The 21,692-nt window shown below is 36.3% G+C and overlaps 1 protein-coding gene across 2 annotated transcripts in view; it reads left to right on the top strand.

Moving 5' to 3' along the window:
• Nucleotides 1-21,692, top strand: part of HMGCLL1 (3-hydroxymethyl-3-methylglutaryl-CoA lyase like 1) — a 98,185-nt gene that overhangs the window by 35,361 nt on the left and 41,132 nt on the right. For both annotated transcript variants that reach the window (XM_042886746.1, XM_042886737.1), the window contains exons 2-5: nt 10,703-10,780; nt 11,685-11,792; nt 15,665-15,760; nt 17,345-17,493. In XM_042886746.1, the coding sequence (XP_042742680.1) occupies nt 10,703-10,780; nt 11,685-11,792; nt 15,665-15,760; nt 17,345-17,493 (431 nt within the window). The remainder of the gene's footprint in view (nt 1-10,702; nt 10,781-11,684; nt 11,793-15,664; nt 15,761-17,344; nt 17,494-21,692) is intronic.

Raw genomic sequence — 21,692 nt, 5'->3', positions numbered from 1 at the left:
ATCTGATAGAGTGGATGGACTGCCTTGTCAGTGTATTCTTTTTTTTTTTTTTGCCATTGATATCCCAAAGTATTATGAAGGGCAAATTGCTTTCACATGTTGGTCTTGTAATAATGATCATGCCTCTGCTTTTTCAGTGTGTGTGGAAAAACACCACTCTTTCTGCATTCTAGAATTCTGTCTTCAGTCTTGCCTGTAAAACACCATACACACCATAATGCTATTACCATAAATAATAGTAAAGGAAAGTGTGGGAGGTTTTGGCTCCAGTGTCATCAGTATGCTGTTGATCACAGTTCTCTGTATCCTTTTCATCCAACCCAGATGGCAGAGTATAATTGCTTTTCCAGACTTTGACCAAGATAGGGAAATGGATGAAAGTGAGTTGGCTGCAAATCAACTTGGTTAATGGAGAAATGCTGCTTGTTAGCCAAGGGAAGCATTTAGGAAAACAGAAAATGGTAATGTATACACTGTGTCCTGAAAATACATCTTTAGTTTTTGCTAAAGTGCCCAACAATGCTGAGATCTAACTAACAATAGGCCTGTAGTACTGTTTATTATTAATGATTCCATTGTAACATGAGTCTAACTGTGGTCATCTGTGCCTCTGCTACTGCCTGATTCCAGTAATACATTCCCTTTGTCATTATTTTGTAAATTTTACAAAGTCATCTGTGACTACAGAACATCTGTCTGCTTTTAGATTGCATGAACTATTGTTAGCTGTGATTGACACTTGTATGCAAAACCCTGTGATAACACATGCTCTCCATTTGTAGAAAATAGCAAAAATTTCTTTTTTTTAGAAAATGGCAATTCAAGTTGTCCGTGATGATTTAGAGTTCAGACTCATCCAGGAGTCTGTTAGTTGACATACTCTGTTTAACTTTTTTATTCTGTCATGTTATTTTATGTCATATACATGCACAAATGAGGAGGAATATCTTTGTTTTCACAGGCTTGGAATAGCCTATGGGCTTGGTTTTGTCCTTCTGAGTATCTTTCTTGTGATAGTCCTGCTCGTTTCAGAGCATCCAACATCATGGCAGCGAACAGGGTGTGATTTGCAGTTGCTGTTAGAACTAGCTGTTGCATTGCTAGATGTTGAGTCTGCAGTTCCTGACATTTCATATTCCTAGGGCTGTCAGAGCAGCAGTTTGGATAGCCTGCCTGTGCCTAGTGTTCCAACTGGAACAGGTTGCCCAGTAAGGTTGGGGTTGCCCCCTCCATGGGGCTGTGCTGGGCTTTGAGCAACCTGTTCTGGTGAGAGGTGTCCCTGCCTTTAGCAGTGGGATTGGAACTAGATGGTCTTAAAGGTCCCTTTCAACCCAGTCCATTCTATGATTCTGTGATGAGGTAGTCTTGATAGGTTTTGCTCTCTTAATTACTTTTCTTAATTTTCTCTCCAGCATAGCTGTTACTGTGTACCTGAGACATAATGACCAGTTAAATTGTGTTCTATCATTTCACTGTACCTGTGCTTTGCACTGTTTTGGGGTTGGAAGCAATATATGAAGAGTTATGAAGCAGGGACTGCGTTAGAACTGATGCCAAAGAATGTAGTCTAGCAACTCATTGTTTTATGCACTGCCATTGGGGGAAAAACACGCACATGCCTGATGTAGTATTTCTGTATAGTTCTTCAAACCTGGAAGAAATAATACTGTTACATTCTGTGCTTGCATCAAATAATGAAGAGATTGAGAAGAAAATCCAGTTTATGAGAAAACTGAAATGTCATTAATAAGTACAGGATTCTGTGAGATCAGTGTGGTAGCCTATGCAATTTGTTTAAGTAACAGTAGTTTCAGAATGCATTCCAAATGCACGATATGATAAAAAAGTGACGAGAAAATTTTAAGCCTGTTTGTATTACTTTTGAACTCATGAAAGAGGAAAATGAGAAATAGTCTGAGAAAGAATGTCGGTTTAATCTTTCATGTAGTTTGAAGAATATGACAGGAAAGAACTTCTTTTCTGTATTAAAAATGTATTAATAAAATATTAGTACTTTGGCTTTTAAAAGAAATGTAGAAGTAGACATTCCTAAACAGTACTCGAATGTATGACTGCTCTTTCAGTTAAACAAGAAGGAAGGAGTCAGGGTTTCTGTGTGTATTTGTAGTTCAAGCGGAGTTCACTAGAATTGGTTATACAGGCGAATTATCTGATGGAGGCAGCTGCAGGTTTTATTTGCATCTCTGATCAGCTAAGGACATCCGCTGCAAGTCAAGGGTAAACTGCATCATAGAAAACAATATCCAGCAGGTGTTGCACACAAAAGATGCAAGAGTTCATCTCATCTTGTGTGCTGTAAAGAAAAGCAGTCTGAGGGATGAGGACTTCTCTTATTCCCCATGTTTGACTCCTGCAAGCAGATATTATATCAATTTATGAAGTCTATAAGATTGTTTGGAAAATATGCTTTTCTGTGTTTGGCCTGAAATGAATTTCTTTCTTTCCAGAAAGGAGTTGCTTTATTTAATCTGTTGTTATGTATAATCTCTTGCTGCATTTTGCTAAGACCTAGGATATACCATGCTGGGAAACAGACATACACGCTTATTAGTAATCTCCTGATTCCTGGTGATTCTCCTAGCAGAATGTGGCCTAACATGACTGCATAGACTTTTTTTTCTTTTAAGTGGATTTGTATTTGTGTATCAGAGAGAGCTTTTTGAAAGGGTAGATAACAGCAGGGCAAGGGGAAATGGTGTTAAGTTGAGGGAGGGAAGATTTAGGTTGGATGTCGGGAAAGCTCTTTACTATGAGAGTGGTGAGGTGCTGGAACAGGCTGCCCAGAGAGGCTGTGGATGCCCCGTCCCTGGAGGTGTACAAAGCCAGGTTGGATGGGGCCCTGGGCAGCCTGGTGGCCCTGCCTGTGGCGGGGGAGTTGGGGATTCATGATCCTTGAGGTTTCTTCCAACTTGGGCCATTCTGTGATTCTGTATGATTCTGTGATTGTGTGATTCTGTGTTTTTCATGTCAGAGACCTCTGCTTGTATTTGGAGCCCATGTCCTCTCAGGACTTCTCTTTTGGGAAGGCTCTCATAGCATCTAATAACTGCAGCCTCCACTGAATAAGGAGGCAGTGCAGTGGGCTTAGAGAGAGTTAATGTCCAAATGCTAATTTTCAGAAATAGCTTACAACTGCTGCTGTGGAACATACTATGTTGCTGGCCTCTACTTGCAGGAGTGGCCATTAAGAACTGCTAACTCTTCTGTTCAGGTGCAAATGATGGAAAGGCGCAAAGAGGGGTAGAAGCAGGCTATATTCTGCTCCTAGCATTTATGGTCACTCAGGGTAAAGAAATGTTTGCCTGCAGCTGGCTGAGGGTGGGGAGATTAGGGTGGCCTTGGGGCTGGGACAGTAGCCAGGTTCAACCAACTGTACAGAATTTTCTTAACCTTGAAATGAATACTGCTTTTAAACCTTGACTAGTGTAGCTTTCTATTCTATTCTGTCTTATTCTAAAGGATTTCCAAAAGGAATAGTAATGAATCGATCATAGTTTGCTTTTTTAATTCATGAGCGTATGTTTGTGAGTAGTGTAGTTAGTACAACCTAACCTTCTAGTTTTGTGTATTTTTCTTAACAGTGCAACGTTTATAAAAAATTAGTTAATGTCATTTGTTAATTTTGGATCTATCAGTTCATGAAAATTCTGCTTGCTTGATAGAATTATTTTCCTAAAAGATTGTCTCAACAAAGGTAGCAGATTTTTCTTACTGATTCTTAGTTAATATTCTTTGCATTTGATGACTTTTCCGGGCAGTATTGGTGGTTGGTAGATGGTTGAAGTAGAGCATCCTGGAGGTCATTTCCAACCTTAGTGATTCTATTTTTCTCTTGACTATTACAGTCCTCATTATTAACCTAATTATACCAAAGAACTGTCCACTCTGGCAGCATAAGCATTTATTGTTTGGCTGAATTCCCCTTGTGTTTAAAATCACATTTATTTTGTTTTTGTATGACTTGTATTTAGGTGTAAACAGCCTTGCAACAATTTAATAGGTGTGATAGCAGATTATATTTAGATTTCACAATTAAAGGAAATGATGGTGGAAATGTTAGATGTATTACTTTGCAATAATGAATTCTCAATTTATATAATTTCCTGATATATGTAAATCTCTTTCATAAGCTCTCACAAGCCTTCTGATAAAAATTATAAGCACATTTGAGTTAAATTTGAAGAGGTGGGCTAAAGTAGTAGCTGTATGTTTACTTCCCATTAGAAGTCATATGGATGTACTGGACTGAATCCAGCAAAGGGCCACAGCAGTGATAATAGATAGGAGCATCCCTCAGATGAGGAGAGGTTGAAAGAGTTGAGTTTTTTCTAGCCTGAAGAACAGATTTGAAACATCTTACTGATGTATATATTAATACATCAGTACATTAACACTGATGGGGAGAAGTCAAGCTCTCCTCAGTGTCATGTCAAGAGGCAGTGGGCACATACTGAAGGATAAATTCCATTTAAGGATCAGAAAAAATGTTTTGTACTGTGAAAGTGGTCAAACACTGGCACGTGTTGCCCAGGGAGGTAGTGGGTTCTTTGCATGTGGATGTTAACTCTGCATACAACTCTACTTTATAGAATGAAGCTCATTAACAAATTACTTTGATTTTCTATTTTGCCACTCTTTGGTTGGTCAAATTCTTTTTTTGAAGCATAGTCCAAAATTAGGCCTAGTATTTCTACTCATCAAGTGCCGTACTGCCTTTTTAATTTCTGACATCTGTTTTTATCTCCTAAGACCAGGGTTATTGTTTCACTTTCATTTTTTCTAGTAAGTGTTATGGACTCTTACTCAGTTTGCTACCAGTTTAATATCCCAGTACTTTCCTATAGAACTGTTTATTCAGGTACCATCCATCTTTTGAATTTTCCAAGTATCTTTTTTTTTGTCAAAATTGTCAAACTAGAGAAATGAACAAAATAGAATTTGTAGAAGACAAACAAGCAACAATTATTTTAATTAGTCAGTATAAGTATGATAATTAATCAGCCAGTATTTAATTAATCAGGATTACATACAGTAATGATAATCCTAAGTGTTATGCATTGCTTTATTAAAATGCATTGTGTTTCACCAGGGGATGCTGGACCAGATGACATTCAGAGTTTCCTTCTACCTCAAACGTTTTGTGATTCTGTGTTTGTTTCTCCAGTGTGCAAATGGAATTTCTAAAGCATTTGCAAAGCATTTGACTGTGGTATTTCTATTCAAGTTGTGAGTATGCAGTAGTATCAAATGAACAATTTACTTGTGGAAAATGTCTCATAGGCTGATGAATTATTTTACTACTGACATGTGCTCCTGGCTAGTGGTTATCCAGCAATTGTGTCAGCAGCATGTAATAGATATTCTAGGATGGATGCTCAGTTTATCTTTCTCATAGAATCATAGGATGGCTTCGGTTGGAAGAAACCTCAAGGATCATGAATCTCCAACCCCCCTGCCACAGTTAATACCTCCAACACTTAATACCAGACCAGGCTGCCCAGGGCCCCGTCCAGTCTGGCCTTGAACACCTCCAGGGACGGGGCATCCACAACCTCCCTGGGCAGCTGTTCCAGCACCTCACCATTCTCATAGTAAAGATCTTCCTAACATCCAACCTAAAACCATTTCCCCTTGTCCTGCAGTTATCTACCCTTCCAAAGAGTTGATTCCCCTCCTGTCTGTAGGCTCCCTTTAGGTACTGGAAGGCTGCAATGAGGTCACTCCACAGCCTTCTTTTCTCCAGGCTGATCAAGCCCAGCTCCCTCAGCCTGTCTTTGTAAGGGAGGTGCTCCAGTCCCCTGATCATCTTTGTGGCTCTCCTCTGGACCCTCTCCAACAGCTCCCTGTCTTTCTTGTACTGAGGGCCCCAGACCTGGACACAGTACTCCACATGGGGCCTCACGAGAGGAATATTTACCAGGTGTGTCCCTCTGTTTTCTGAATATTTGTATATATTCTTCGTATTTCCAGGTGAATCTCCCCACCTTTTCCCCTAGTTAGATTGGGAATGAATCTCTTTTATAAGCAGCTTCCCATAGCGTGAACAGTATAAACAAGTCTCTGCAATATCACTTCAATCATTGTTTGATTTATAGTAATATTTTAATTTTTTCCTGTTTATTTCCTCTATGTCTTGTAAAGTTTAGAGATGTCTGTGTGTTCAGAAAATTGACCACTGTTTTCTTTGTTCTCCTTCCAGCAATTGTATTTTTTATCTCAGAGTCTTTACTCAGTTATTGGGCATTTATCCATGTTGCTGCACGTGTGCATACGAGGTCATGATGCCACATCCCTGCTGATTTGTCTTTAAAACCATTCTCTTCAGCAAATTTTCTATGAGATGGACCTGCTTTTGCTCAGTTGTCCTCTATGAGAGAACACCACCTTGTGGAAAAGGAAAGCAGAGCTTCATCTCGGCTAGATTGAAAAGACCAAATCTTCAACTTATTCTCCCTTATTTTTGGGTCTCTTTAGTTAGTTTTGATCATCTCTGGATAATATTTGCCAGTGCTGTTAATCCCCATGTAGGTGAGCTGCATGGAATGAAAGTCAGAAGTCTGAATAAACCTCAGTGCCTTTATTAGAAGTTTTGAAGCAGTGACAGAGCTTAAAAAAGCATGTTTCTTTAATTTGATTACATTTATGGTTATGTTAAATTATACTGCTCTAATTAAGGATTACTAGGATTTTCTATAATAAACTTGAATGTTCAGCTATTTATAACTCAGGGAAAATATTTCCTTACAGAAATTTGGCATCCAGTGTCTCAAGCTGAACAGCATAGCTTTCCTTTTTCTAATTTTTTTTTTTTTTTTTTTTTTTTTTTAAGACTCTTTGGCTGGATTCTGTTTAGAGGGAGGCAGTTTTTTTGTGGTTTTATATGCTTTTTGTTCTCCCTTGGCAAGGCTTAGATACATGGAAAAAACAAATTTTCTAGGCTCTTAGTCTTTTATGTCATCTATTTCCTTTTTGATATTTCAAACATCGTGCTTTGGTAGCCATTACTTTTTAACAGAGCCAGTATATAATTCAATAAACAGTCACCTCTAACTATCTGCCATAACTACTTTTTATATTTCATTACATGAAAGTAGTTCATATAATAAAGTTATGTATTATTTTTCTGAAACAAAACTGATTTGCCTTGCATGTTTAGTGTCTAACATAAATACTTGTGTATTTCTGTAGGGTTCATCGTTTTTGGATTCTCTTCAAATATAAAAGCTATTTCTCATTTTTCTGTTTATTGCAGAAATAGACCATTTAATGCCATACTTAAAGGTATCAAAAGTGTCTTTAAGTCTTTCTGTTCATTGGTTCTGAAAACCCTTCCCTTTTACCCAAGGGGATGGTGCACATTTAAAATCCCTGTTTTAGAGTTAAGGAGACTCCATTCCTCAATTCAAGAAGTTCTGGTTAAGGTCTGATACCATCCAGATAGTAAACTCCACGTAAACTCTTTAAGACTTCAGTCTGTTCTGTGGATTTGATGTTTGCCTAGTGAATGCAAGTGGCATTGAGCCTGGCACAGAATGACTGGTGGCTGTGCTCGCTTCTTCAGCTGTGTTTTAAGTGGCATCCGCATGCTCTGCAAGTGTGACACTGTGATCAGAAGACTGAGCAAGAAAACAGGGAGTCTCATTTTCTGATTGCATTGTCAAGTACGTATCTCCAGCTTCTTGGAAGTGAGTCCTAACTGCTTGGTTACTGAGTCCTGCGAACGTAGGACAAGTGAAGTGAAGGTGAAGAGATGTTTCTTTCCCCTCAAATTCAACTTGGAATACAGACTCTAAAAGATACCGCCTGAGAAGATGTAAAATAGTCCCTCTTTATTTATGAGCTTTATTCAGTGATTATGTACTGTAAAATGCGTAAATAGTACATGGGACCGAATTTGTCTTTGTGTCTCTTTTGCTCGTTACTTGAGCTTTTGCAGTACAGCACAAGAGAATTTGTATGTTAAGCTGGGGAGAAAGATGATGAGAAGAGGAATTGCGAAATGAGTAAGAAGCTGGCTGAGGAGGAGCTAAGAGATAATGTTGAAAGTAGATGTTATGCTGAAGAGACATTGCTGGCGGAGATCCTCAGATAATTTTATTTAACGTGTTTCTTCAATAGTGCTAGCTCAAATGTATTGAATTGAATGTATTTTTGCTAAAATGAGGTATACTCATGGTAGTCCAAGTGTTTTAGTTATGAAATTAGTAATGTCTGTCTACTGATGACAGAAAAACAGGAGACCACGTCAGTACTGCACTGGATAGCACACAGGAGGAACTGGGTGATCTTGAAGACAAAGCAATGGAATGTAATAGGTGAAATCAGAAAGAATGTAATGCAAAGCAAGTCTTTCCTGGTCTGAGGGCCAAGGTTTTTACTCTAAGCCATTAGTTCATTAGCATGAAGAAAGTCAGGATTTGCCTATAGCGCTGCCTTGAATTTCCATTTCGTGACTTGTCCTCATGAAAATCAGCCTGTACCCTGTCAGTGTTGTGGTCAACAACAGAGTTTAAATTGGGACTGACTGATGAGCAAGAAGGCTACAGAGAAAATCAGATATGGTATGCCTGTAATATCACAAGTGGAGAATATAAATCAATGCTGGAATGGCTTTCTGCAGCACTTTGTCTTTTTGGAGTTCACTTTGTCTTTGTGAAGTCCAAGGGCTGCAGAGCTCCACTTGTCCACTGGTCGGCCATGTAAGTGACTACAACACATCGTACAGTGAGCATGCGTGAGCTGTTCTGTAAGAACAGGTACAACTTTTTCATTCAAACAGAAGTTTTACAACAGTAGGAATTGAGCAGGATTTACAGGATTTGGCCTAGGAGTTGAACATTTTTGCCACCAAAGTTTTATGGATATTTTTCATGCTCTAAATTAAGCTTTGCATTATCTATTTTAGCTCTTTTTTTTTTTTCTTTTCTTTTTCCCTCACTTTTTTTTTTTTCTCCCAGTCACAGCTTCTATTCACAGCAACACCGTGGCATTTGTCTTGTAACAAGAAGGATCTATAATCATGAAATAACCCAGATTTATGCTTGAAGCTGTGCCATATTTGTGAAAATAACTCGAGGGGAAAAAAAAAAAGAAAAAGGAGGAACAATATACAGCACATGTGAAGGTTTTACCTTCCCATTTAAGTAGGTTTATACTGTCAGCGAGTGTGGGCTTAGCACAGCCTGACAAAGTTTTAACTTACCAGATGTTCCACGTGATCAAATAGATACTATACAGCTGTTTCCCATTCTTTTTACTGAGCTCAGATAAATATACAGTAAATGCTCTGAAATACGTTTATTGTATTTTGGCCAGTATGTCGCCTGTTACTGTAGAGAGCTTCCTTTAATCCATGGGCGCTGAGAAGGCGGGGGAAAACCAAAGGTGCTGTAGAAGTACGGTGCAGATGGCTCATTTTCCATTGCTGTGAGGAGAAATTAGCAGCACTTTGATTCAAACTACACTGATGCTACTAATAAAGAAGGGATGAAATGCACATTTTGAATAAGACCACTGGTCTCACAACATTCATGCGTGGCACAAACGACTTCTGTGGGCTGTGCTTGGTCTCTGTGCAAACTTAGACTCTTGCGCGCAGGGTTGGTCCCCCAGAGCTGACAGCTTCATGGATGCAGCGGAGTTTAGCTGCCAGGGGAGGACATGGTTGTGAGAGAGCTACTGTCCTGCAGGTAGCTTGCACTAGTCCCATCAAGGGCTTTAGCACGAATTGAAGACACCAAATAAGATTCTGGATTCAGTGCAATATAGAAAACAGGGCACCTCCAAAGCTTCTGGTGGGGCTGCCTGTATTCTTCACCCTGTCTGCTCATCCAGGGGCTGGCTGCCTGCCCGAGGTTGGCCATTTGATTTGTTTTTTAAAGACACACAGCATTTGGGGGTCAAACTAAGCAACTACTCTGAAGTGTTTCAGGACTTCAAGGCGCAGGTTACGTTAACTGCCACACCTGTCAACTTGATTCAATAACAGAGCAGCTAAATAATAAAAAAGGAAGTTTCATTTCCCCTCACCTGCTTTTCTGCTCTTGTTTCTCGTTCCTCCCCCTTCAACTCCCCATGCTCTCCTTAGCCCTATAACCTTACTGCTGCCTTCTTTCCCTCCTTTGAGCCTCCTGCTTTTTTGGATCTTCTCTTACACCTGGAAAATTCCTCTTGTCTACCAGGGGCCTTCCTTGTTCCCCTTTAAATCCTTCTTTAAAGCCTTCATCTTCCAGCAGAGGAATTACTTTCATCTTTCACTAATAATCTCTTCAACATTTCTTGACTTCTTTGCCCTGTTCTTTTCAGATTTATAGCCTAGTCTTGCAAACCTTTACACAGAAGTGTTCGGTTAAATTGAGAACATTCAGGTAAAAGTTTAGAGGATGGTAACACTTGTTTGTTGGGAAGCTTTTAGAAATGGGAATATTTCTCACTTTGTAAAACAAAATGTTCATTTATGGCTTTCTGTATATTCTTAAAATAAGCATTTTTGGCCTCAGAGTAGCTGTGGAACATATATGTCAGTAACTTCTGCTTTTCATTCCCTAATTGAAGGTGTGGAACATATTCTCACAGATCTTTTTTAAATTCACTGTTGACAGTATGACTTTATACCTGGAATAACAGGAGAAGTGCAAGCTGTGCCTTTTATTTTAGAGATCTTCATTGTTTTGTGTTTCAGGAATCCCAAGTATCTGGACTGCCGGAGTACATAAAGATTGTAGAGGTTGGGCCAAGGGATGGTTTACAAAATGAAAAGGTAATTTCTTTTTGTGTACCTTGACATGGATATCAGTTTCTTTTCATTGTGTAAAATACATGTGTCATACTAATCATATTTCTTCCATTTTATAAAATATAGTTATGTATATTAATAACCGTCTTGCATAGAATTAAAGCATGTTACTGTTTAGCCAAATGTTAAATTGCATCACCTCTTGCAGTACTTGATTAAGTAGCCTTTATTTTATTCCACCACCTTTTTTTCCTCTGGATTTTTTTGTCAGCTAATCACATTCTGTTATAACAAAACACTAGCTATGCTTGTAATATGGAACATGTAGGTATATATATATACAGTAGGAACAGTATGATAGATTTTGTCGTAATTCCTGAGGAAATGAAATTATTGCCTAAAGGAGTATAGGGAGTATAGAAGTAGATTGAAAGGGACTATTTAAAACACTGTATGTTTGTCAAAACCCAAACAATAATCCCTTTCATAAATGGGTGGTTAATCTTACTTATATTGTTACTTATATAAAAGGTTTTGGTAGAGTTAGTAGTACTCCAGAATAGGAGAATAACTCTGCCTCAGTTGTGGAGCTTTTATTTTTTACCCCAATATTTCTCTGGTTGGACTATACTCTGTTACAGTTTCCTTTGTTGCTTCTTCTCCAGGCTGATGTGAGGACAGATCTATAATCAGTTATGTGGAAGTGTTTCCTCATTTTGTTTTTGTGGTGGAAAAAATGGAGTAGAATCTTGCGTACCTACATCTAGTGCTTTCCCTGAATGTCAGCTTCCTCTCTCAGTAAATTGCATAGTACAAGTAGAGTTCATTATTTTATAACTCATGTATGGATTATTGCTAGGAACATGTCACTTATAAAAACGTCTTGCTGAATGAAATGCTTTATGATAATACGTCTCCATGTTCACAGGTGATTGTCCCAACTGATACCAAAATAGAGTTAATCAACCGGCTTTCTAAAACAGGCCTTCCAGCAATAGAAGTGACCAGTTTTGTTTCATCCAAATGGGTGCCTCAGGTATGTAAAATCATCACGATTTCTAATTTAAATTTACATGTCATTCCATGCAGTGGAGTTTTCCAAGAGTATAGCCTGTATACTTATCCACGAAAGTGGAACAGGGGTAATACACTGTGTCTGTAAAATCAGATATTGTTGTCTGAGGCTATTTATGCAGTTTTCATGTTTTATGGTTTTACCTAGATTACTGAAGTTGAACTAATTATTAAAATGTAGTCTCAATACATACACATATATATATATATAAACTCTACACACCTTTATCTATCTTTATGTCTATGTCTTTGTCCCACAGCGTATTCCAATGAAAAATAACAAGCTGAAAGTATTTTTATTGTTTTCAGCTGCATCCATTGAAGGGCTTGTTGGAACATGAAGGTTTTATAGCTTCAAATTATAATCTAATGTTAGCCAGAGCCGCGTGTTGCATGCCCTGAGGTGGGAGTCACATGCAGTGAATGCAGACACAATCAGTGTCAACAGTTGAACAGAAGTTCTGCAGAAAACTGGTTAAATCCATAACTCAGTAGAGTGAAGGAACAGCAAGAACAGATTGCTCCAGAAGGGAAAGGCAACCCTGATCCAAACACAATAACCAGAGGATCAGAGGCTGTAGCCTTGTTGACAAAGGGGTATTCCAGCAGTGCCCAAGAACAGAGCAAGGTGGGTGAATGTAACCGGGGGTGGCACATACTGAGGCAAGTCTATGGTGATTTGACAGTTCAAGATAGGAAGTCGTATCTATCTGAGACATAGCCAGAATCTAGTCAACAGATACATGGCCAAGCATGGGGTTAGTTGCTCCACAACTGTGCTGTTTCTCCAGCAGGGAGGCAGAGTAGAACCTCAACTTTTGACCGGAAAGGGAAATAGTTTTAACAGAGCTGTTTGGAGTATCCTCTGCTGAACCTTCTTCCAGCTTTTTCTTGCTTCCAGCTTTCTTCTTTCTTCCATAGCTGAAATCTTAGACATCATCGTCGCTCCCAAACATAAGAAATTTTCTAGAGGAAGAAAACATAATTACAGAACTTGTGCAAACTGGGGGTTACTTCAGAAATGTTCCCTAGCACCAAAGCAAGGCAACTGACTCTGAGATTCCTCTGTATACACAGAAGCATTTGAGTATTTGTATATTTAGTAAGGACCACACGAGTTATTTACAAAGTAATACATGTATATAATTGATGTGAGAAAATATGCTAATTTTTAACATTTTTATTTGCACATCTTCTGTTAAAATGTATAAAAAGTTTGTTCAATTGAAGCTGTTGAGAATATGTCCTGCATTCCAGGCTTTCATCTGAGAAAAACATGGTATGGTCATACTTCTTCTTGTTCTTGAGATAGCAGAGCAAACTGGCTATAGAGCACACACGTATTTATTTCAGTGTTTCTGGGATCATCAGAGAGGAACCTAAAGAAAGGATAAGAGAAAGATAACTACAGAATATCTTGGGTGGCAGTGTACTTTCAGTTTGCGTTCGTTAAAGTGCCTATGCTAAGTGTCATCAAACTTTGCTGCTACAGCAACAGAGAATAACACAAAGATTTTAAACATGTGAGGGAAAAGTCTAAAAAAAAAGAATGGACTTCTTCATTTCCTGTCTAATTATTTTCTTCTCCTATCAGCCGTTAAGAGTATCAAATTTAGTACTGATGTGACAGTTTGAGAAAAAATGAACAATCCCTTTTTATCTTAAATCCACGTCTGAATGCTTTATTTTAATGACTTAAGTTGTGCTTAAAATGTTTCTTTATTTAAAAGATAAGATTGTGTTGCTTTGATAGGAAGTGCAGTCTTGACTTTGTCTTTTCTTTGCTCCTTTTTATTTTCGTGAGTCATGGGAATGAAATTCTTGGTTATGTTTAGATTACTCATTCACTTATTTCTTTTTTTGGTATTTTCGAGCTTTTTATAGTTTCCCATCCACTTCTTTTTTCTTTTTTTTTTTTTTTTTTTTTTTGGCCCAGAGATTCTGTTGCTGAAAAAATGCTAAAAGAAGAAGTTCCACGGTAGCAAGATGCCATGTAAACAGGATCCCCACACCTATAACTTAAATGGCCCAAAATTATAAATACCTACCATCAGAAAGCTTATTTTTAAACACATTTGGAAAAGAAATGTTTTATTGCAATTTAAAATTTTCTAACGTGCAACATGTGTTAAAATGGGATTTTACTTACAGGAAAAATAGTAATGGGACAAATGTACTACATAAAGTATTATTTGGACCTGGCAGTTTTATGCAGTTTGAAACTGTGTCATTTTGGTTTTCTAATATATTTTAAGTTGGGCTATAACTTTAAAGTGTAGAATTACTTCCAACGTTTGCCATTTATTTAATCATTTAGTTTTAAACGTTCTCCTTTGCCCTCAGAAATTTTATTAAATTGTGGAATGCAAAATTGTTCTTAAATAAGGCAAGACAGAATGTTTTCTGTAACTTCATCAGATATGTTAATTATAAGGACCTATACAGTTTACATACAAGCAATTACAGAAATTTACTTTGTGCTATTTTCTTGATTCCTGATGAGAAATAAGGTGTATCAGTCTATAAGACATTCTGTATGTACCGTGTATCTACTTCTTTACAGGCGCACGTTGGTCTTACACTGGAGGAAACAGGCATGCATATTTCTGATGTATTTAATTCATCCATTTTCATAATAGGAAACCAGTCATGTGAGATTCTAGGTTACTGGTAGTATTGGCACTTAGTAACCTAGAATGTACTTAGAATTCAGGTACTGCAAACTCTCATTATTTCACATCTTTTCCAAATAACAAGTAGTGAAAGCTTCATAGTTCATGTATTTTTTCATATAGTACTCCTAAGTTGACTCTGCACAAGTGTGAAGGTAATCAGAAATCCAGTTAAATATTTAAAGTACTGTTTGTTTGGAAATTTATGTGAAAACTGATGTAAACAGCACTTGAAACGTATGTAGATTGAGTATTCTAAAACTCAAAATCTGAAAGATGCAAAGTAGGAATTACTTGTGTTGTTAACTCTGTTTTCAAACGTGGGCAACATTAAAAAAATTAATTTTCTCCCACTTTTTCAAAAAATAAATTGTCTAAATAATATACAGTTTAAATAAGTCTTTGATTTTTCTTCTTGATTAATACATGGAGCTATATGTAATCTCGAGTGAGAAAAAAGTAAGCGTATCCTGCAAGGTATGATTTCTCTTGTGATGGGAGGCTAAGGAAAACAAATGCTTCAGTAGGCGTTCAGTAAAGTATTGCTCTTTGACTTTTGTTGTAATAATTTTGTTTTGTTTTGTTTTTGGAAAGAAAGTCCCAAGTATATTAAAATGTTGCACTATGCAGAAATTTGGATTTTGCTGTATTTTTTAAGAAAAGACTAAGCACTTGTTCTTAGTTTTTTCAAATATGCTGGTTACAGCATTGAGTAAGTTCAATTGTTTTCAATTTTGTGAAGTCTCATTTATCTCATATCTGATGTCTCATTTATCAAAGTGCTCCATTTTCAAGTTTTGGATGGTTTTATTCTGTTGATTTCACCTATGGAGTCCATCAAGGTAGGTTTAAAGTTGCAGTAACAATCAGAGATTAGCATCATAAAAAATTTGTCAGTGTATAATGCATTCTTTTTTTTACATATACATGTAAAACAAAACACTACAGAATTTTTAATCCCAGTTCTGTATTCATGTGGAACTTAAAAGCTTGCAAATCAAATACTCAAAAGTTAAGAAATACAAGAAAAGACGTTTGTGCAACCTCAGTTTAATCCCTGTGCTGTTATTCTTTTCTGTGAACGGTATACCTGAACTAGACATTGTTTTTTTGCTTAGATATATAATATAAAAATTAGCTGCAAATTATTTCTGTATTTTAGATGGCAGATCACAAAGAAGTAATGAGAGGCATTGAGCGGCATCCTGGAGTCCAATATCCTGTTCTCACGCCTAATCTTAAAGGTTTTCATTCAGCTGTAAGTGCATTTGTAGAAGACATTCACAATTACCTCCTCCACATTTTCATTTTTTTCCTTCCCTAATTTCTCACACCAGTGGAAATATCAATCAGTCCTTGCATATTTGTATAAATGATACTTGCATAAAAAGGAGAGCTCCTTTTCTTTCTTAAGCTTGTTGGCTCTAGAAAAGTTTCTGCAGAATTTTTTCTTATTAGAAAGTAGTGAGTGAATTAAATGAAAATGGTTTAGAGGAATGTGTTAGGTTCCTTAAATTTTTCATTTCATTTCAAAAGTTTTTAACTGTTCCAGTTCATACAGAGTAAATATTCATTATGTTAAGACCCAAAATGGTGTAGTTCAGTCTTCATAAAGCAATGCTTATTGATAGTTGTCTTTACATTGTTGTTTTTTTTTTCTGAAAATGTTTCATGCTTCCATGCTTTGCCTTGATAGAGGACAGTCATATTTAGAAGGCACTCTGCTTTGCAGATGGACAGTTGTGGTGTAGTCTGTTGTTCAGTTTCTACACCGCACATGTAATCTCTGTTAAGTAGAACTCTATACATAAGTGAGTCAGTTACCAACAGTCAGCCAGCTTTGTCTGCGGTGGCAACTTATGTAAATTAAATTAGATCTCTGCATACCCTGCTTAGTGATATAGTGAAGGGAAAACAAAAACAAACAATAGTTGCAGGTGATTCCTCTGTCCTTTCTTGATTTTTTTTTTATCCTTTTATTTGAAAGGGTTTTTGTTTCTGTAGTGGTTGCTGAAGTTAAGACATCCCACAGAAACAGCAAATAAAGGGAAAAGTGAGCTAGAGAGAGAAAGCTACTAGTATTTGTACCAGAAAGTGAGAATTAATTAATTAGCTTAAATGTTTTCTCAGTGTTCTGATTTGCCTCCTTAGTTAGTTGATTAATTGAGTACAAGCTCGGGCTAATCACCCCTTCAGTGAAGCTCACACATTGACACTAGGCATTTTCTAGGCTGGTATTTGCTCTGAGGCCTTTTCTCGCAGAATCCAAATGCCCTCTTTGTGTTCTCAGCTATGACACCAATACCAGTGGAGCTCTTGATCATAGCAGTCAACTGTGTCAAGGAAATCTTATTGGTTACTGCCGCTGTTCTATGTACTTGTGGGTCACAGATGTTGTGAGAATGACTTCTTGGCACTGACAAGGAGCTGACTTTGTACGGAAGCTGAATGTTTCAGAGATGTTATGCGGTCTTTACTTTTGCAAAAAATGAAATGAATTGTTATTTTCATTGAATGTTTATGTATTTTCCTGCATTTTAATACTTAAATTTTATCACTTTAAAATATATATGTATTTTTAATATATATTTATGTATTTATATTTTTATGTGTGCATGATTGCTAAGAAGGAAATTTGTCATAGGGCAATGCACTCAATGTTTGATTTGACTGATTTGTATGAAATAGATAGAAAAAAAAGAAAGTAATTAAACTTATACTTCAGAAATAGAGAAGACTTATAATGTACTTTAAAGTTCCAAAAGGTCTTAAGGAATTAAGTACTTAATCTCATCTTGTAATGTAACGTTATAATTCTGTTCTGTTGAAATGTATTTTTCAGATTGCAGCAGGGGCTACAGAGGTTTCAGTATTTGGTGCAGCATCTGAATCTTTTAGCAAAATGAATATTAATTGTTCTATTGAAGAGAGCATAGAAAAATTTGAAGAAGTTGCTAAGTCAGCAAGAAATATGAATATTCCAGTGCGTGGGTAAATATAAAGATTCTTAAATATTATAGAATTTTTGGAATACTGTTAGAAGTTTATTTTTTTTTTACAAATAAAAAAGCATACTACCATACTTTTATGTAATAAATTAATGAAATAATAGCCTTTACTGTGATATTATTTTCTTAAGTGAATATATTTAGTAATTTTGTTCTGTATCTTGCAACAATTAGTGGCAACTAGATTTATCTGGAAATTACAATGTGTGTATACATATCCATTTTATTATGCAGTTTTTTTTATCATCACAGATGACAGAAAAAAACGTCTTTTGTGTTGCTGAACCTTAAAAAATATCCTGAATGCTTTTATTTTATAGTAGTATTCATACACTGTATAATCAAGGTATAAAAATAATGAAACAAATCCATTCCTAAAGAAAAAAATATTTTTCATGGAAGTTGTTGTGAAAACTTGGAGATCTGGAGCATATACAGTATCTACTGCATGGAACTCTGAAATCTTCCAGTATTTCTCTTTTTCTAGTATATTTTCTTTTAAAATTTCAGAATTCCTGAATGGTGTGGCCTTTTGACAATCTTCTCCGTTTCCATTTTCTGTTGCATTACATTGAGCTTCATATCTAAGATTGTTTGTGAACGCAAAAAACATTTGTATACATATTTCAAGATGAAACTCAACACTGGGATTCATTGAGGAGTGCTAGTCATGCAAACTGCATCAGACTTAGGAAATACCTGGAGCTGAAAAGAAGTAGATATCTCAGAGAGTCAGTTCTTGGAAACCTGCCTGGGAATAAATACTGAGATCTGTCTTTCTTTCAGAACAGTGAAGAGAGAATGCTACTGTGCACTTTTTGCACAGCACAGTGTTTGCCTTGAGAAAAGCTTTTATAATATATCTCATACCTGCTTATGTCCTTTTTGCCTGGCCTGGTCTGGCCCAATTTGAATGGACAGCCACTTGGATAGAGAAATAAGAACCTAATTAAGAAACAATAAAATTGTAACAGAGTTTAAATACTCCAACTAGCGGCTAATCTCTTGAGTCAAGCTTTGCCTTCCTGAGCAAACTCTTTTATAAGAAGTCTGTTTAACCAGTCTCTGCAGCCGCTGTTTGCTGTGTTTTTCTGAAACTGAACTCTGAGCTGAGAGCATAATGAGTGACTTAAGTTTTCCAGGAAGACTAAGCTCAGGGATTAGCGCATGTCAAGCAGTGTTTTCTCTTTCGTGTTCCTGTATTTCACTACCAAACATCAAACATATGGCCCAATAGAGCCAGCCAGCAATCAAGGGAGTCCTCAAAGCTTGTGGATTGCATTGCGTATATATTTGGATAGCTACGGGTGTCAACAATTGAACTTTCTGAAGATGTAAACTGCAGGTGATGAAGAAGCCCCCTGTGGTGGACTCTAGATTGATGTTGAAGCTTAAAGTGGTAACTTACATTCTCTGCACTAGTTTGCACATGCTTAAGAAGCTGGAACCCTGCTGCTTTTTTTGCACAGAGTACGCATTTAAGGCATTTGTGATATGCCAGCAGCAATTATTCTGGCTCTGATAAACTGACATGTGATGGAAATAGCCGTTCCCATGGTAGGATTCTACAACATTCCCATACATTTATTGTTAACTATCTGATCAATTATGTATGGCCACAAGGCAGAAAAGAATGAGAAAAAAACAAAAAAACAAAACAACAAAAAAACAAAAAACCCCACACAGTATTCCAAAATGAGATGATTTAACTCAGAGAAAATATAATCAGATTATGTATATATTGCATTAGCTTTGGACTTGTGGAGCTTTACACTGCATTTAATGACACAGAACAGAATGTGGAAAAGACAGTCAGGAAGTGAAATTTAAAAATATCTTTAGTAGAAATATTCACTGCAATCAAGGCGACTTTTTCCTGGAGATAAAACAGTCAACAAAGTTAGTTATCAGAGCTTGTGATTTATGACCTTGATATACTAATCCCAATTTAGCTGCTATTAAAAGAATTAGTGACAAGTGAAATAAATGTTATTTTCCCTAAAACATTTTAATAACCTTTGCAAGATTCTCTGAATGCTAGAAGAAGCAGAACTTTGTGGTTTATAAAAATTACAACAGGTAGAATGAATGTATCAGTAGTTTTTGTGATGGAAAGTAACATAAAGTAAAGCTGTATAATGTAAGGGCAAAGATTTGCATTCTGTGCATTGAGAATTAACTTTTTGTTTTTAATTAATGTCTTAGAGAACAGCTTCATCTGAAGAGCTGTGGCCAAATTCCACAGCCTTTACACATGCAAACGTCCAGGACTACGCATTTTGGTTTCTAATATAAATGTTGTAGGCAAAATATTTTGTTTGAATTACTTAGGTAATAAAAATATGCATGAATTGTGTTTCTATTAATTTCAATATAGTGATTGTTTCCTTTCTAAAGAACTATTGTTGTTTAAAGTGTTATTTATTTTCAGGAAATGGATAATTTAGTGTCTTGCCCTAAGTCCTTATTTGTGCAGTTGAAAAATACTTTCAAAATAATTTTAAGGGGTTCAAATTTTATTTCCCATTTTTACTGGCAATTTAGACTTTATGTATTGAGTGTAAATCATTGGCAATCCTTGAATCTTATGAAAAATGCACTCAAATAGTTGAAACTAAATGGTAAACTTTTGCCTGTCTTACTGTTGCTACAGCTGCACTAACATTGACTCGATCATCATCCAGAAAATTTATGTTGTCAGCTGTCACGTTTAAAGTCTGTAGTGTAGTACACAGTTTTCTAAATGTTTACTAAATTAGTTCAAATGTTTATGAAGAATTGAAATCTTGCATATGGTCATAGAAGTTAGACAATTTATTAGCATCATAAAGGGGTTTTAATTTTTAGTTTTTGTACATGTATAAAAACTTTACAATAACATCTGGGACACATTCTGTGAAGAGACTGTGCCAAATCAGTGTTATGAACTGTGTGGTCAGTTAATGACTACTATGCGTATTTTGCATGGGACATGGCACAAAATATATAGCTGGTTTTAGGATTGTATCTTTTAATGCATCATTCAGGTACTATTACAAGTATCACATCATTTTCTGTGATTAAAAATGAACTCAAATAATCCAGGATTATTGAAAAATTGTGGCACATGCTACTTCCAAGTAGTCCATTGGACTGTGTTTTACTGAAATTGAAATTTTAGTGTAAGTGTAGGTATAGTGAGAAAGTTAAGCAAATTCTGGCTAAGCCACATTCTTTAAAGTTAATATAGTACATAATTTGAATAGAGAAAGTGCAGTTATTGCAGTAGAGAGCCTTTAAGAAATTAAGGAGTTTCTCATCCACGATCTCCACCTCTTTTCACAAATAGCTCTTCAGTTCCTACTTTAGTTCTGTGACAGTGAAGCAGTATTATTCATCTGAAACGTTTGGTTCTGTGTAGGATTGTGTTTGTCCTGAAGAAAATTAATGGTGAATATAGAGCTGAAATGTTCCTTTTTTTTTTTTTTTTTTTAGTCTATCAAAAAACACCTTTCCATGACCTGTAATTAAAAGCTGTACGTATGTCACAGTCCTGAAAAAATTCCCTGTGAATTTAGCCCTTTTGGACTATTTGCATATGCATGTGTAAATCTGAGTGTGTACGCGAATGTTTAGAGTTTCAGCGTTGGAAGAACAGATGGAAATGTTTGCTATAAAATAACTTCTAACTCTGGAAGCGTTTCCTTACAAAGCTGCTGCTTCATAAATTAAAGCACGTGTAATCACACATTAATTCTAAACTGATGTATATAATTCCTTTGTTTATAGTCTATAATTTTTAAGAATGAGCAGCAGTGTCCCGAAGTTCACAATATGGAAACGATTATTGAATTGTATCAATATTTGGCAAACATCCATGTTTGTATGGAATTCAATGCCAGTTGATACACTTGAAATTTAGGAATTTTTTTTTTTCTGTGGCACACAAATGTCATACAAACAATTACACAGCAAAATTATTCAAATTGTTCAAACAATACATTTATTATGTTATAATAAAATTCTCTTAACGTTAAGATTTAAAAGTGTATACTTCCTTGTTGATCATAGTAAATAGTTATTATTGTACATCTATGTTTATATAAAAAGTAAGAAGATACAAAATAGTACAAAATCTAACAGAAAGAATCAAGTTTAATTTTCTTCATTCTGCTGAAGATATTTGGATTTATTCTGGGGAAA

The sequence above is a fragment of the Lagopus leucura genome, unplaced genomic scaffold, assembly GCF_019238085.1.
Source record: "Lagopus leucura isolate 7727_CA_CO unplaced genomic scaffold, USGS_WTPT01 Super-Scaffold_73, whole genome shotgun sequence".
Classification (NCBI taxonomy): Eukaryota; Metazoa; Chordata; class Aves; order Galliformes; family Phasianidae; genus Lagopus; species Lagopus leucura.
Note: the sequence above shows the minus strand (reverse complement) of the source record. Positions and strands in the feature narration are given on the sequence as shown.